We start from the raw sequence: 12,896 nt of genomic DNA, 5'->3' as shown, positions 1-12,896 counted from the left end.
GAACAACAATTTATCTACTGTTGTTCTCAAATGCAAGAACTTAAATTATTAATTACTTTGAGTATTCACAAGTTGAGCATAAAATGGTATCTTTCAGTTATTATAATAAAATGGAATTAATTCACAATTAACTGAAATTCCAAAGAAAAACTCTTGATTAAACTCAATCCACAGATCTCAAGTGAGAGAGATCTGTGCTGTTACTCCATTAGTACCTTTCTGAAATATTCCTGTACCACTAAGTAACTGGGGACTGTCCAGACAACCTTTACTCTCTTAATGCTTACAATTAATCACTAAGAGTATAAAAATTCTAACATAACAAACTTCATTCCTACCTTCTCTCCATGGGTTACAAAATAGTGAGTGCAGTCAGTAATTTCCTTTTACTCCACCAAACTGTGCCTTACCATGGAGCTGTAAGAGGAAGGTGTTACCAGATTTAGAAGAATAAAAGAAAAACTTTTCTCTTTTAAACATGCTCCTTTCTTGAATGCTGTGAAATCCAGTCAGGCTTTTTCTGGTGAGCCGTGGCAGGCATGAAGCTGGATAAACTTTAACTCTTGAGAAGTATTTTGCTTTAGGTCTTTTCTCATAAACTCTACCAGCTGGGACTTGCTAAGTTGAATGATGTCCATAGGGCCAGTAAGATTATTTTCTCTCACATGCCTAATACATGTAATGCACTTTCTGCCATAATAAACGTATAGGAATAGTTCTTTTCAGTTAATAACACTGAGGAAGGATGGACAGAATACAAACATAATGCACTGCTAACTAAAACTCCAGTATGACTGCCTGTAATTTGTACCAACATTGCCAACATAAAAGCATGAATATCAAGATTTTCTTTTATTAGAAAGGCAGAATCAGCAGCTTAATACACTTTCAATCTAGTGTGTTGTTTTGAAGAAAGAGGTCACTGAAGCCTTATTACAAACTGTGCTTTCAGTAATACAGAAAGGTTCCTGTCATTAGAGAAGATAAGCCAAGGTTGGTATTAATTGAAATAGGATTTTTTTCCACTGTTTAGGCTGATAAAAATGCTTTTGCAAAACTGTAACAACTTTATTTAGTTCCAAGTGTATCTTGCATTTCAAGTGGCAACCTTGTTTCAAGTTTGTGGGACACAGTGTATATGCCAGATTTTCCAGTTTATTCTCAGCAAGGTTAACTGAAATTAGACCAACTGGACTAAATTACCCTTTCATATGGAAATTGTGTCACTGTTAAGATGTCAGAATAGGACATGTACAAAGGAGCTTAGTTCTTATACTGCTTTCCATAAAACAATGAATCTTGGAGCTCAGGGTCGAGGGTCTCCTAGGTTGGCTTCATAAACTAGGGAAATAATTTTTTTCCTCATCCTCCCTCTGCTGTACCCTTTAAAAAGTTGTGGTGACTTTTTTTACACCAAAATACATTGTTGCCTTTTCCCAGAGAATTGCAGTGTTTATTTGCAGCACTGCAGTGGTGTGTTGCACCAACAGCAGAGGAGGACCTGGATTGCTTCTGCTCTGGCAAGAATCCAAATATCTGTGGATAGAGAATAGTCAGCTGTAGTCAGGTTGCTGGTTTTTAAGGCCTCAAGTATTTTGCCTGTTTTACTTTATGGACTGTGAGTCAAGGGCAGTCCTTTGAGCCCTCAAACCTTTAAAGTGTGTGGTCAAGTAAGAAAGGAGCACTGCCAAAGTTTGACTGCAACCTACTACCACACTGTACTACCAAAATTCTGACATAGGGTATTAAAATTTTGAGGTTTCTCAAATATTTTACTTTTTGGGGAAAAAAATGGATACTTTTAAAAATGATACAATATTTGTGAAGCACAGATAGGAAAATATGCTGAAGCACATGATGCTGGGGAATTTTAAGCAACTTCCAGCATCTGCTAAGTTGTACCTAGTGTGTGATAATTCATTATTCAATTCCAATTTTGGCACAGATATTTTCCCTTTTTTTTTTTCCACTGGAACCTGAATTCAAAGTGTATTTTCTGTAATACAGTTCCAGTCAAATGAAGTGCATCCATGAAAGCACATGTTTTCCTGGATGAACAGGTAGATGCAGCTCTGAACAGTGGCATTGTGATGAAGAGGGTAAGTCTTCATTAGTAGCAATGCCTAGAGTTGTTCATGGGGAAAAGCTGCACTTTTCTGAATTTAAAGTTTTTGCATCCCTATGTGCTTCGAGAAAATGAATAAAAATACCTGTAACTTTTGGCAGGTATCTTTCTTGGCCATATCAACTTCTGTGATCCCTCTATTATCTGAAGTTCTGTTCTTTATTTATCATTTTTGTGTAATCTTCATTATTCTTCAGTACCAGAAGTCCTTGAATGATTGGAATAGATGTGCAGTTACCAGGTTTTGAAGTAGTGCTGGACATGATATCACGCTAGTCCAGCCTCTCCTTTTCTAGCTTAGCACAGGGCTGCTCTGTAAACAGCCTCTGTGTTTTTGGTGGATCCTTGTGGACCCCACAGCAAGAGAATTGTTTATTCACAGGAGTCCAGAGAAGTGAGGAGCTTTTACCTCGCTCAACTTCACGGCGCTCACTAGCCCCAAGTTAGAAAACTGAAACCTCACCAACTTGGACTACTCATCTAATCTAGCAGCCAGAGAAAAATAACAAGTATCTGTTTGGTTAGTTTTAACTATTTGGGGAAATTATGATCATACCAATTACTGTACCCGTAAAGGGTGTTCAACTACCATAGATGTAACCTCTCACTATGACCTAAAAACCCCCTGAAAGAAAACACTCAAGTGGCAAATTACGGAGATCACAGGCAGTATGTTCACATTGAGAAAACTGTGCTCTAGTGATTGTGGAGCAGAGGTGCAGCGCCTGCTCCATGGGAGTCCTCTCGACCAGGCAGCTCCAGTGATCCAGCAGCCTGTTGTTACCTGGCTTTGCTGAGGGCAGAGTGTTCTATTAGTTCTGCTTCTCAGGGAGCAGAAGCATGGGCTGCTTGGGTCAACTCTTCATGCAGATTTAACAACATCAAATACAACTCAAGAAAGTTTACTTGGCAGCTGCATTCAGCAGAGCGCTGAGTGCCACACACTTAGGTTTAATTTAACTGGCTAATTTAAAGTCCCAAATCTCTGAATCACAAGAAACAATTTTAGTAGACTTTCTTATTTCTTTTGAACTGCTTTATTTAAATATTAGTAACAATAGCAGGTCTTACTATTAATAATAAAGCACAAAGCATTCTGTTCTTTTTCACTGGGCTTGCTGTTTTTAGTGAACATTTTTTTCATATTTAAGTGTGTATGCATAGAATATTTTTCTGTTTACCTCTCCATTTTCTTAGCCCTCCCTTTTAGAATTTATTAGTTGTATATACTAAGTAGACATTTTGTGCCTCCATTGTGAGATGTTAATCACTGATACCAACAGATACCATGGATAAATAGCTCCAATACAGTTGCTGGATAATAGAAACCCTCATTGACCAGCCTATATTCTCACTGCACAGAATCGATAATTTATCAAATAAACATCCTCAAATGCAGCAAATACTCTTGTCTCTATTCTGAAATCAGTACTGTGAGGATCTGTAATGAGGGGATATGTTCGGTGAATTTAATTTATGAAAACAAACTACCAACCTTAACAGTTACTTGTAATTTGTATATCTTACCCACCTTCCAGCTTGTTTGTTAAAAAAATGCTATATACATTAATCTGTTATTTTTTTGGGGTCTTATCCTATAGGTTACGCCTTTCTGCTGTTCCAGGAAGAAAGCTCTGTACAAGCTCTGATAGATGCCTGTCTGGAAGAAGATGGAAAACTTTACCTGTGTGTGTCAAGTCCCACAATCAAGGATAAACCAGTAAGCAGCTTATCCCATGACATTTCTGCTGGCTGCTAACCCATTTGCTGTTGCTCTTTTCAGTTAATAAATAAATTAAAAATACTTAGCAATTACTTGTCATTTCCTGTTTCTGACCTTGCTGTTACATTGAATTGACTTTCTGTATCAGCGTGCATGGTTTTAACATTTCCTTTTTTCTGATAAATGCCATGTTCAATTAACTTTTTTATTTGGTACTCCTGGTATGCTTCAGGAGTGCACATCCTTTTACAGTGTTAGTTGTAAAACAATGGAGTGGTAATTTTTATTCTATTTGATTTGAGAGAAAAGAAAGTCTTATCTGATGAAATGAAGAAATTTAACCCTGCCAAATTAAGATCTAGATAACATCAAATATCCCCTGTATTTTAATTAGGTTTTCTAATTATTATTTTTATTGATTCAATAGCTAATCAATTTATAATTTAGGCCTCATTTGCCTTATGGAAAAATGGGGTAAAATCAACTACTGCAGACAGCTATAGCAGAATAGAAGACATACAGTAGTCTGTTTTTATTGTTCACACCTCTAATGTTCTCTAATGCTGGTCTTTCTTTGTGTCCATGGAGATACACAAATGAGATGAAAACTGCAGACAAATATGATTTAAAATGTGCTGCTTTTTAAAAGTACTATTATAAATCTTGCAGAGATGAATGAACAACCCAGGACTGCAGCACAGGGAGTGGGCTTGTGTGATTCCTAGGATCAAAAAAATGGATTGATGAACAGCTTTATCTAAATAACTTCTGAGCAGTTTTTTTTTTCTGTGTGCTCTAAAGATTTCTTCTCAGCTGTGTTGCTTGCTGTTCAATAGAAATAGACATTCACATACTATACAAATTCCTTTTGTATCCAAGTACAGGGCTCATATCAGCTTGTATCAGTGCTTTTAAATTTGTGGATCACTGTATGTCATTTCAGGAAAGCCAGAATCTCAAAGTACAACAGCAATTGCACATACATGGTAAAATGTTCTGAAAGTCCTTTCACAGGTTTCTTCCCATGGAGGTGATTAGGGGCAGGGAATTAATGAGCATAGGAGTTTGTGATGAGGAGATTTAACTCAAGCCTGGCCTCTAGAGGTGATAAATGAGTTATCCCTCTTCTTTCAGATACTTAGATAAGGTACATTCTCAAATTGCCTTGGCTCTTATAAAACCAACTTACTGCTTTTGAAAAGTTCCTTTTTTTTTTTTTTTAGTTATAGGAAGATTTGGAAGGTTTTTCTTAATTTTAATTAAGTGGCCAAGTTCCTCTGCTAAAAATGATCCTTAATACAGGTGCAAATTCGACCTTGGAACCTAAGTGACAGTGACTTTGTGATGGATGGGTCTCAGCCTTTGGATCCAAGAAAAACAATCTTTGTTGGAGGAGTTCCACGGCCTCTCCGAGCTGGTGAGTAGAAGGAAAATGTAGGACATCTAGCAGATTAAGTAGAAAATATGAGGAAAGTTAAATAGCATCTGTAAAAGATCAGAAAATGGACACTGTGTTTTCCAAAGATTACAGCTTCCTTTCTAAGACAAGGAGTGTCTGCCTGTTTTCAAACTACAAACAGCGACCATTTTTTACCTTTTAAATAGGTTACTAATTAGGATTGCCAGTAGAAGGTTTTCCCCAGCTTTGCATAATATCCTAGAACTTGGCTGATTTTTTGCAATGTAGACCATCTTAATCCAAACCCTGATTTGTCTGCTGAGGTGCAGACAAGTTTCCCTTCCCTTTGACTAGAAGACAAGGCCAAACCCTTCTCCCAGACCCTTTCCAAACCAATTCCAGCCTCAGCTCTATGATTTCTGTTTCCCTTTTATTCAGCGCTTACTTTAATTCTTCCGTGGAGCTATGGACATGGCTTCTCAGCTATTGTCCAAAGAAAAATTTCTCCTAACTCAGGTCTCTTGGTGGCCTCACATGGAAGACCATTTTCCAGACTTAGTCCTAATGTAGCTTCTTTCCCTCAATTATTTTTTTCTTCACCCTTAGCTCTTCACTTTTATTTGCAGAGCCATAGACAAGACTCCCTAGCTTTTGGCCAGAGGAAAGATTTATCCCAGCTCAGTCCTCATGTTGTTCTGAAAGCCTCATGTGAGCACTGCTCCCAATTATAGCTCAACCCTCATTTCTTTCTTCTAATCCTGACATTTTTGGTGAGCCAATGACAAAGTCATGAAGCAATTTTAAACATTTCTCCTAGACAGATCTTCTGGCAGCCCTCACTTGTGTTTATAGTCCCTTTCCATCCTCACTCCAAGGCAGCTGCATGGTTTATCTTTCTCATCCTCTCAACCCTAACCCTAATCCTGATCCTGGGAAACTGTAGTAGACAGGTCTCAGTCACTGTCTGTAAGAGAGACTTTCCTTGTAGCCTTCAGTTTCCTTCAGCAGTCACTTTCCAGACTGCTGAAACTTCAGCTCCTTGCTTTATCTTTTGCCTAATATTTAATATTTTGGGAAGCTGTACCAATGTCCCCCAGCTGTTGCTGACAGTAAAATTTCTCTTATTCCAGGTCTCTTGGCAGCTTTCACTTTCCTCCCCATCTTAAAATAAGGCCCAATTGTAAGGTGGTAATTATGTAAATAGTAACAATTAAACATTAGCTCATTCCTAATGATAGCCTTTATAAAACTGTATGCCATTTGGCTGTCATAGATCATTTGAAATGCATTACATTTGGAAACTGATGCCTTTAGAAAGGTGCATTCTCCATAGCAGACAAACAGTTCTCATTTCTTTTTGTTTGTAGCTCTAAAGATCAGATACAGAAGTTTTTCCTAAGATATTTGAACACTGCCTGGTTTACTTCCTGGAATCCTATATATTATTTCTCTACTGGCAAGAGTAACTTAGTGGAACTATTACTGGAATTGTGTTTGTGATGTTTATGCTATACTGTCACTTTTTAAGATCACTACCCAAGTGATGATTGCAAATCATTAGAAAGCAAAAGAATCTATTAATCACTATGTTATGCTGGTAGTTTTTCCTTACTCTTTGGAACAAAAATATTACTGGTTTGGTAGAATGAGTCAGACATGTGTTTGCTTGTTGTAAATGGACAAATTAGCATATAGTCTTCCCTGTACACAGATTTATACAAACACATACACCTATTCAATTTACTAATGAGAATTTTGTGAGAACTGTGAGAATTTAAGTATTTAGTATTTATGGGTTCTAATTTTATTTTGGATAGTTAAATGGTAACTTGCTACAGAAAGTGTTTTCACATGTTAGCACTAGAAAATGGCTGACTTGGCAGAGCCTGTACAGATCTCAGTTCTTGCACTGTCCATCTGACAGATTTGTTGGCCTATGAGGTTTTACAGAGAGCTCAGCTCAGTGGCTGTACAACCTTGCACAATTTACATGGCTCTTCCCTTTCTTCAGCCTCTTTACTACTTCCTTCAGTTCTTTCCCTTAACTTCCCTCCTGTATGTATCCTCAGCCAAGCACTCAACCTGTCTGATTTTATTAATGATATTTATAAATGCTTTAGAGTTATTGTTAATAAAAAGCATAAAACCATAAAAAGCAACAAACCATTTTGAAAGATCCACAAGCAAGATAATATTCTACCAAAATACTAATTTAAATTGCACCTAAAATGTAGGCTTGCTTTAGCTGCAGGAACTTCAGATGTTTCACCAGATTTTTGTTTCAAATGTGAAGCACATCTTGGATATCTTTTGAACCTTACGACTCAGGACAACAGATCAGATTCTAAAAACAGGAATATCCCTAAGTGATCTTGCATGTAAACTAGCATTAAAAAGCCTACCAAGTATCAGAGTTTTAATATGCAATATTGTAGATTCTTATTCACCTGATATCTACTTTAACAGCATAACCCTGCATTTTTTTTTCACACTTCAGCCACATCAACTTTTTACAGATTCTGAATTTTGCCATTATATTTACTACAATTCATGTAAGGTTGATTCAATCTGTGTTTCAGTTTGCAATTTTAGACTTTGTAAGACATTTGAGATGGCAAATGGTGCTTTTTAAAGGCAACAATCCAAATGCAACACCTTTATTTATGTTAAATCTATTATATTTAACAATTGACTTCTTGCAGTTGAATTGGCAATGATTATGGACCGTTTGTATGGAGGTGTCTGCTATGCTGGCATTGATACAGACCCAGAGCTGAAGTACCCAAAAGGTGCTGGCAGAGTGGCTTTCTCCAACCAGCAGAGCTACATTGCTGCCATCAGTGCTCGCTTTGTCCAGCTCCAACACAATGACATTGATAAACGGGTGAGTAAAATAGCATGGAGCCAAATGGTTGTTACCAAACTCTACAGGTATTTAAAAAATCTTTATTAGCATTGTGTTAGAGAACACTCTAAGTTCCGTTCTTCAGATGACATTTGTCAATTTTTAAAAGCTTATTTAAGCATCTAAAACAGAGTGAAAAAAATACTTTAGACATCTTAAACAACTGTTTAGTGGTAAACCCAGAAGTTAGTTGATTGTAAGCTTGCTTGTCCATAGCATTTCCCACGCTTCTTTCTCCTCCTCTAGATGTTTGCTCGTTGTGCATCAGTGGCTTTTAGTTTAGTGAATACTTCTGTAACTTCTGATAGTTCTGCTATTAATTGGCCATTTTCTGTCAGTAGTGTAGGTCTAGAGTTGAGGTCCCTAAAGCATAGGTTTATTTTAAGTAAAATCGGTGATACTGACCTCAGAAGTCTTCAGAATTATTTAACTAAAACCAAGTGCCAAAAAAGGTGCTTGATAGGCAGAAAGAGGGGAAATGAGATTTTGTTCAGTCCATATGAAATCCCTAAAGGGCTTTTCAAATATGCAATGAAGTTACAGTATTCACTGAAATTTGACTTGAACATATTAAAAGAAAGCATTACTTACTTTCCAAAATTATTTTTTTTCCTTTTGACCTTCTGTCTTCACCTCTTGATTACACATACAAACACCACCCTTGTTTTTGAAGCCTCTTCATTTAGTATGATTCAGAAGGACACACAGCATGCACTGCTGCTGTGTTTTTCTGATAGGGATGGCTTGTCTTTCCTTAATCCAATGTAAATGATTTCTTCAGAAGTCAGTTTAACAGGTATTGGGTGTGTCTATTATATGCAGCATGCATATAAAGCCACACAGCTGCAAAGTTCAAACTATTTTGATTTTGTCTTTACAAATCTGAATTGTACTTTTTGTCAGTTTTGAGGAAGTCATGGAATTATAAGTCCTCAAACAATTTATGTATGGTGCTTTATACCATATTACATTAACTGAGAGAAGGCTGTTCCTAATCATTTCTTGTCTATTAGTTTCTGAAAAATCTTGCAGAGAGATGGAGATTACTTTTGGAATCTTAATCACACGTTGAAACCTTTGAGATTTATATATCAGCCATGCTTGCTAGAGGGTACTTTCTAAAGCCACAGAAGGTCACTAGCTAGTAATTTTTTTTCTTCATCCTCTTCTTTTTTCACATGGTGGACTGATAATTTAAGTTTATTTAATTATCTTTTATCTGATTTTTAAATAGATTTGTGTGTGAGTTTGAAGAAGTATGAAGTTTTCTTAATGAATCCTTAAATCATAATTTTTAAATCTAATAGATTGAAATCCCTGAACTGTAATATGCAAGCATCCTTAAAGTTATTTCACTAGTAGCCAATGCAAGAAAAGATGAGACAGAAAGAGACTCTATTTGAGACCTTCACAGTTCATGTTTGGGAAATCTGAGTAGCTGGGGATCTAGAGCTGTGCTGGACATTGGACCTGCTTTCTTCCAATTTCATTTGAGACAGTGCTGGTTTTTTTTACATGATGCTTCTAATTTTAGTGATATGGCATCTGATATGCAAAATGGCAGTTACTCAGACTTGTTCCATGCAATACTAGTAGCAGGGTGTAATTAAAAAAATAGATTGGCAGCCCTAGCTGTTCCTTAGGTAAGAAATATAACTCACTATATAGGCTTTATTTCAAAGGAGTAAAATTTGTTGAAGTGTGATCAGGGTAAGCTCAAGTAAATTCAGCATAAAGCTTTTTTGTAGAATGTTTCTGGTCTCTCAGCTTAACATCCCATTCTATGTTTCTTCAAATCTTTATGTTTTTAAGTATTGTTAATAGATATACCATATACAAATTGTGCCAGACTGGCACTTGTACAGTTAGAGCAAAATTATTTATAATAAATGTATACTTCAAATTTTTCTCTTTCCTTCTGCAGTTGACTGTACTTAAACCACTTTATAAATAGCATCAGAGGGCCACAAAAATTAGACATGCATGAACTCATGATTTCCCTGGAATGAATGAACACTCAATTTAAATGTGTAGGCACAATTCATAGGAACATATTCAACGTCTGTAATAGCATTGTTGCAAGTGCTTAATCATGCATCAGTCCTGCTGTGTTTGGTACAAGTTCTTTAAAAACAAAAGGCATACCAGCCCCAAGTTATTTACTGAGTGTATAACAAAAGTCAGCAGCTCTCCAGACTATTGGTAATTGATGGCAAGGCCCTCGTTGGAACTACAGTGAAATTTTATTGCACCTCAAGAGCTAAACATCTTTAGATAGTGATTTTTGCCAACAAAATGGAAAGTATTTAATACAAGTGCATTTATGTTAGTCTGGTCCTATATTTTGCAGATCACAAAAAAAAAAAAAAAACACAAAAAAAACCGAAGGGACAAAAAAAATCTTCTGTGGAAAAAACCTCTGAAGCTCACCAGATCTCTGAAGTTTAGAAATATAATTTTGTTCATTCAAAGTTTTCTTCCCAAATGCTGCTCTCATCGCCTGCCCCTGTAACAACTCTGTTCAGATTCCTGGGGTTTTCTTAGTGGAAAAATCCTTGGAGATTTTTGCTGTACTTCCATTTTAGTATTTTCCCATACCCAAATTTCCCAAGGAATATCAAATAGTTACGAAAGCACGCCCTTCGTTCTTGAGATTTTCTGACAGCTAAAGTGCAGGGTATGAAAATTTAACTACCATCCTCTTGGCTTAATCCTGCATCAGTTGAAACCCTTCACTAGAGCCAGCGTGAATTAAAACTTTGGGGTTTGTGTTCATGCTTAGCAAAACTATGAAACATTCTTACAGTTGTTTTCTTGTCCTTGGTGCAGGTGGAAGTGAAGCCATATGTGCTGGATGATCAGATGTGTGATGAATGCCAGGGCACTCGCTGTGGTGGAAAATTTGCTCCATTCTTTTGTGCCAATGTTACCTGTTTGCAGTATTACTGTGAATACTGCTGGGCCAGCATACACTCCCGTGCTGGGCGGGAGTTCCACAAACCACTGGTAAAGGAGGGAGGTGACCGGCCCCGCCACGTCCCGTTCCGCTGGAGCTGAACCCCGGCCACGCCCAGCAAGAAGTACTGGAGTAAATAAAATTGAGTGGAAGGAGAGCGCTGCCTCAGGGCTTAGTGTTCTGGAAATCTGTGCATTCGTCCTCGACTTTAATGAAGAGATGGGTCTTTTTATTACTATTATTATTATTTACAGTCACATTACTGAACTCAGTGTCCAGTATAATACAAACCGGCAGAGTGTAACTGTACTGATTTTGCACTTTGATTCACACAAACATCTGCTTGGTACCTTAATTTCCTACACAAGACTTGTCACTAGTGACATTATGTAGACTGCCATTCTCATCAGTCTTCACTGGGCTGATGTGTATGTGATGAAGATTTTTTTATTGTAATTATAATTATTTTTATTTTTAAACTGGAGCATGCACTTATTTTCAGAAATTTAGACTTGCCCCTAGCAGATGACTTACCAAAGGTAATATTCACAAGTAGGTGGCAGATGTAGCAAAAACTTAAACAGATATTCAGCAATCATTAGTTTGGGTCATTTAGAATAGTAATAACCCTTAAAGAAAAATAAGCCTTTAGTTGCTCTCGATTTTGACTTGTAAGGATGATACCTCATAAGCTGGATCAGACTTTTTTCTTTTGTTTTGCTGAGTGTTTTTTTTTGTTTGTTTGTTTGTTCTGTTTTGTTGGTTTGGTTTTTTTTTTGTTTTGTTCTGTTAGGTCTTTTAGTGTTATGTAAATGTATGCTGCAATAGCTTTTGCTGCTATTAAAATGGTATTACTAATACCATAATACTCTATTCAGGCTAGGGTATCAATTAAAAATGAATATGTGATTAAAATAGTGATGGCTGCTGAAAGGAGATCAGTATAGCATACAGAAAAGCTTCCAAGGAAGGTCAATATTTTTTGACTGCATGTTTACTTAATCAGGTTGCTGCATGCAATAAATTTTATATATGTCTAATATAAAACCTGCCCACAATGCACAAATTATGAATCTACGTAGGCTACAAAATGCTCAGTAACAAAAAAATTGATTACTGACTGGAGGAAGGCATGCCTCAGTAAATGTAATGCTTCTGAAATTAGGATCAGCCCATTACAGAATGACCTATATTACAACAAATATAAAAACTAGCTGTAGGATATTCTTAAAAAAAAAATTGTGGATGGTAGATGAAGTACTTTGCGGTGCTCTGTTATATATCGTGCAATTTATTTTATATAGTAAAGTGATTATGTCTAGTACTGTGATCAAACTTAACTGTTAAAGCCTCTATATCTGACATTACACATTTTTGACAGGTACATAAACAGAAATGAGCTCTTAGTTACAATCTCTCTCCTAATGCTTGCATCATTTACGTAGCTGCAGACCTTGTCCAGAAAACCAAAGAGCTCATGCTGGCGTGCATACACTACCAATTAGATAGTCTGTCAAACTAATAACCTAGGCACATTTAAGAAAGGTTGGAAACAAAGTGGTGCTAAAGAAATGTCTGCATATAAAATTAACATGAGATGTCTGCTCTGTGGATGTGGCGTTATCTCTCTAATCCCTGGATGTATCCTGTGAAGCTTGAATACAATTAAGACCTGCTAACACAGTGGACATTTTTTTAGCATGAACTATGGGGCTGCAGATAGCATATAAATATAAACACACTTGGTATACTAATGATTGTGAGAATGTGTACACTATTTTTTTTTTT

The 12,896-nt window shown here is 36.6% G+C and overlaps 1 protein-coding gene across 4 annotated transcripts in view; it reads left to right on the top strand.

Annotated features, from left to right (window-relative positions):
• The window catches only part of CPEB3 (cytoplasmic polyadenylation element binding protein 3), a 68,429-nt gene extending 56,866 nt beyond the window's left edge, over window positions 1-11,563 (top strand). For all 4 annotated transcript variants that reach the window (XM_062496211.1, XM_062496215.1, XM_062496213.1 and 1 more), the window contains 4 exons: window positions 3,727-3,845; window positions 5,151-5,265; window positions 7,950-8,131; window positions 10,982-11,563. In XM_062496211.1, coding sequence (XP_062352195.1) covers window positions 3,727-3,845; window positions 5,151-5,265; window positions 7,950-8,131; window positions 10,982-11,209 — 644 coding nt within the window. In that variant the 3' untranslated portion in view covers window positions 11,210-11,563. The remainder of the gene's footprint in view (window positions 1-3,726; window positions 3,846-5,150; window positions 5,266-7,949; window positions 8,132-10,981) is intronic.
• Window positions 11,564-12,896: the final 1,333 nt, after the last annotated feature.

Source organism: Cinclus cinclus, chromosome 7, assembly GCF_963662255.1.
Source record: "Cinclus cinclus chromosome 7, bCinCin1.1, whole genome shotgun sequence".
Taxonomy (NCBI): domain Eukaryota; kingdom Metazoa; phylum Chordata; class Aves; order Passeriformes; family Cinclidae; genus Cinclus; species Cinclus cinclus.
The sequence above is the reverse complement of the archived record's forward strand: the minus strand, read 5'-3'. Positions and strand labels throughout refer to the sequence as shown.